This window comes from Primulina eburnea, chromosome 15, assembly GCF_022965805.1.
Source record: "Primulina eburnea isolate SZY01 chromosome 15, ASM2296580v1, whole genome shotgun sequence".
Taxonomy (NCBI): Eukaryota; Viridiplantae; Streptophyta; class Magnoliopsida; order Lamiales; family Gesneriaceae; genus Primulina; species Primulina eburnea.
The window spans coordinates 19595173-19599481 of record NC_133115.1 but is presented as its reverse complement, the minus strand read 5'-3'; the positions used below and the strand labels follow the sequence as shown (position 1 = coordinate 19599481).

At 36.6% G+C, this 4309-nt stretch overlaps 2 protein-coding genes across 2 annotated transcripts; both read right to left on the bottom strand.

Moving 5' to 3' along the window:
- Positions 1 to 583: 583 nt before the first annotated feature.
- Positions 584 to 1192, bottom strand: LOC140815520 (uncharacterized). The gene is made up of 2 exons (XM_073174606.1): positions 809 to 1192; positions 584 to 709 (listed from the first exon to the last, which is right to left on the bottom strand). Exons 1-2 carry the CDS (start codon positions 1190 to 1192, stop codon positions 584 to 586), a joined length of 510 nt encoding a protein of 169 aa, XP_073030707.1.
- A 50-nt stretch (positions 1193 to 1242) lies between these two features.
- On the bottom strand, positions 1243 to 2562 carry LOC140815519 (uncharacterized). Its single transcript, XM_073174605.1, has one exon. The coding sequence runs from the start codon at positions 2560 to 2562 to the stop codon at positions 1243 to 1245; it is 1320 nt and encodes a 439-aa protein (XP_073030706.1).
- Positions 2563 to 4309: the final 1747 nt, after the last annotated feature.

Sequence of the window (4309 nt, the reverse complement as noted above, 5' to 3'; positions counted from 1 at the left end):
GGATGATGGGCCTGATGTACAAGTTGAAGACATGTAAAATATTGGAAGCACTTGCAAGGTTATAAAATTCGCTAGGCGTTAGTCGGGCGCCATTCCAGCGCCTAGCGCCTAGGCGGGGCCTAGGCGCCGCTAATCGGATTCTACGATATTAAAATATAATAAATCACATACTAGAACTTCAATACAATAACATCAAATTTAAAATACGTTCAAAATATTCCCAACATAGTCTAATGTGTCATATCAATAAAATAAGAAATAATTCAGATTTCTTCCAAAATTCACAATAAAATAGTCTAATTTGTCATCACAAATTTACTCCACTTCTTCTTCTCCGAAATTTTCAACAACTTGTTCATCATCGGACACAAAATCAATATCATCATTTTGATCATCATCTTCTTCTTCAGATTCAAAATCATCCTCATGAAGTTCGCTAACTCTAGAGCTTCTTCGGGGTTGTAGATTTTCATTTGCCCCAGTTGCTTTATCAACTAATTACCAAGTGAGCCCCGAACCTGGTTCAACTTCATTTTCTTCCCCACCATCCACAATCCAACCTTGTGCATTTGAAGCATCTTTTTCAAGAAGGACGTCGACGTTCTTCTTTCTCTCTTTTTTTCTTGTTAAACAATCTAGCATTAAATTGGACAAATACTAGATTGTTCAACCTATTGACATCCAACCTATTTCTTTTCTTTATATGAATCTGAAAAAAAAAACAGAGAAAGTAATTAGTATAGTTAGGAATATGAACATACACTTTAAAAATTATTAATAATTTATTTAAATTAAAGTTTAAACTTACTCCTTCAAATGCACTCCAATTTCTTTCACACCCAGATGAACTTGTAGTTAATGAAAGAATCCTCAATGCCACTCTTAGCAAGTTGGGTGTGTGAGCACCGTAGGTACTCCACCATGTACATGGATCAAATGTATCGTCATTTTTTTCACATGTTTTTGTAGCCAATGCTTTCCCAAATAACCCAGTCTTATCTCCATATTTTGCAAATTCATTGTTAATAATTGTATCTTGCAGTTCAAACTCATCGGCATGCAAAACTTCCATGCATTCAAAAATCACTGCCGCGACCTCTCCATAAAGAGCAATAGAACTATCTTTGTAGTAGAAGTAGGGATTCAACAAAAAAGCCGTGGTATGCAATGATGTATCCAGTCTATCCTTCATTTTTGACTCAATAATCACTATGATAGGATGATAATTTGATTCGACATTGTTCAAGGCCACCTTGATATCTTCTTTAGCTCGAAGAAGCTCCCCATATAGAAACCCATGGATGGCTTTCTATCTCCGTCAACCAATCGCAGAACTCTCACCAAAGGAGCAAATATTTTCAAACAAAGTGACACACCATTCCAATAACTCATGCTCATCACAGTGGAGTAAGCCAATTTCCCTTTGTTTGTCTTTGACCATTTACAGTTCTCCCACATATCACTTGTAAACATGGCCCTTAAACTAGATTTTTTCTCAATCAAACTTTGCAATGTGAGGAAGTTTGATGCAAACCTGATAACTCCTGGTCGGACTATGTCTCTTTTCTTTGTAAAACTTCTCATCAATGACAAAGTCTTATGGTGAGCATAAATGAAAATTGTAAAAGACTTGGCTTGGTCGATAATCTTTTTAAATCTTGGAAGCTTGCCAATACTTTCAAGCATGAGATTAACAGTATGAGTTGCACATGAACTCCAAAATATCCCTGGCCACTTTTCTTTCATCAATTTAGCCGCAGCCATATTGTTGATGGCATTGTCTGTTACAATCTGAACAACATTATGAGCTCCTACTTGTTCAACACACTTGTCAACATACTCAAAAATAAGTCCAGCTGTATGTGCCTCTTCTGAAGACTCCTTAGACTCTAAAAATACTGTACCCTCCTTGCAATTAACACACAAATTTAATATGCTTCTTCTTTTTCTATCACTCCATGCATCTATCATAATCGAGCACCCATTCTTTGCCCATTCTTCTTCATGCTTCTTCAACAATTGCTTTGTTCCTTCAACTTCAGATTTCAAAATTGGCTCTCTAAGTTGATATTGAGTTGGAGGCTTGAACCCTGGCCCAAATTGACCCACTGCCCTCATTAGTTGCTTGAAGCTATCATTATCAAGAGCATTGAATGGGATTCCATTTTCATAAGCCCATCTCCCAACATATTGTTGAACTTGTTGAGTTCTCTCTTTGAAAAGAGCCTCATTGATATTTTTTTGGCGAAGCACTTTACTCCCACTTGAACTTACATTTTCTCGAGCAATCATCGATGCATATCTATCCATGGGACCAAGTAGATGAGGCTTTTTAATTCCATCTATCCCTTCAATTTCAACATCTTCTTCTTCGTCTAGAGAAATATTCACCTCCGCTCTACAACTATTTTCTTCCAGTATTTTGTTTTTCTTTTTGTTCTTCCCTTCTAAAATAGTCTGTTTGCACTTATTACGATCTTCTTGAGATGCAATTCGACACCCAGATACATTTCTAGGTATATTTCCTATGTGCTCCTTGATTCTATACACTCCACCCGACATAATTTTTCCACACAACTTACATTTAACTTTGTCGAGGTTCTTAGGATCAATCAACATACCAAACTCCTATCCAATGTCATTCGACTTTATCTTCAAATTCCCAGATTCAGGCTGAGTGATGGATGCAGTCGACGATGGATTGCTTGCCATTGAGCAAGTAATGATATAGTCACAATAGACCTGAAAATTTAATGTGATAACAACAAACAAATGATAGTACCAAAAAGCTCAAAGTCACTCCATATATTTTGAAGCATGAAGAAAAATGACACTGAGCAAGTAATGATATAGTCACAGTAGATTTTTAAGTACATTTAGAATTTAGATACAAACATGAAACAAACATCATAATATTACACTGGAAAATTAGTTTGTTAGAGTTGTCTTCATTTGCATACATACACCAACTCTAATTGCCACACTCAAGGTTATAAACCTACTGCTTCTGTGACACCCTGACCCGTTACAATTAAAATACAGCGGAATTTAAAATTTTCTTTCAAATGGAAGGAGTTTCAAAATACATTTCATAAAAATGTTGACAAAATAGCAATACATGATCATTTAAATGACATAACAAAATACAAAATATCATTCCTATGATCATGCCAAAATCTTCCTTCCAACGGTGTATGCATATGACCCCTATCCACAGTCAACGTCCAGGGCCTCCACTCTGATCTGCATCACATGAATAAACTGAAATGAGAATAAATCTCAGAAAGTGGAACTCTACATAACAATGATACATAGTATACTCTGTAAAACATGACTTTGAAATCATAAATACCATCAACTCTGAAACATAAATACTGTAGCAATAACTGTAGCAATAGCATAGCAATAAGATGGTATTTCTCTTTCTCTGGTTGGATTGATATCAATAGTAACTCTGCTCTGGGGTGCTCATATCCCAAATCGATATAAACCGATAACTCTGAGGGATATAAGCCTATGGTCGTTGATCAACTAATTGCATGCAATGCTCTGACTATGATTAATCAATCCAATAAAACATTTGAACTCCGAATAGCATTTAAAGCCGTCGTTTCACAATCTCATATTTTCTCTTGTATTCCCTTTTAACAATAGTGAGACATCAATGCCTCCAATAGATAATCAATGGGATCAATACATAACAATGAATCAATTGAAGGGAATATCACTTTAAAATCTTTAAAACACAATACATATATCATCATGTGAGCAAAGGGATAAAATTCCACTTACAAACCAATAGAACACCTCCAAACTAACTCTTGGTACACCACCTACAACAATAATCCATAAATAACACCAACATCAACTCTATAATCCAATAATCAAGCCAAATAATCTATTAAACCAACAAGAACAACACCCTATAACATCTCATTTCCAAAACCATGATAGAACTTAACCAAAAACTTACCTAAGCTTCCTTATACCACGGAGAACGTCGATCTCAAGTCGGAAATCCAAACAAATCCAAGAATCAAAGGTAGGAAGCAAATGAAATGGATGAAAACCCTTGCAAATGGAGAGAAAACGAGTTGGAAGGAAAAAGATAAGGGAAATTATGGCCAACCACTCCCAAAAAGCAACTAAATATCTCGTCCATACTTACACCGCGGGTGCGCTGCCACAAGCACCGCGGGTGCGCTAAGCTCACGGCACAACAAAATAAATCCATGCACGATGACCGCGGGTGCGGTGCTACAATTACCGCGGGTGCGGTCTCCACCGCGGGTGCGGTCCTTGCACTGCC

Bases quoted from the DNA above. Each gene is read 5' to 3' on its own strand.
- LOC140815520 (XM_073174606.1), bottom strand. From the start codon at position 1,192: ATGAAGGATAGACTGGATACATCATTGCATACCACGGCTTTTTTGTTG. The intron at 710-808 runs GTAAGTTTAAAC...TTTTTTTTTCAG, and splicing joins ATTGGAGTGCATTTGAAGGA to ATTCATATAAAGAAAAGAAA.
- LOC140815519 (XM_073174605.1), bottom strand. From the start codon at position 2,562: ATGTCGGGTGGAGTGTATAGAATCAAGGAGCACATAGGAAATATACCT.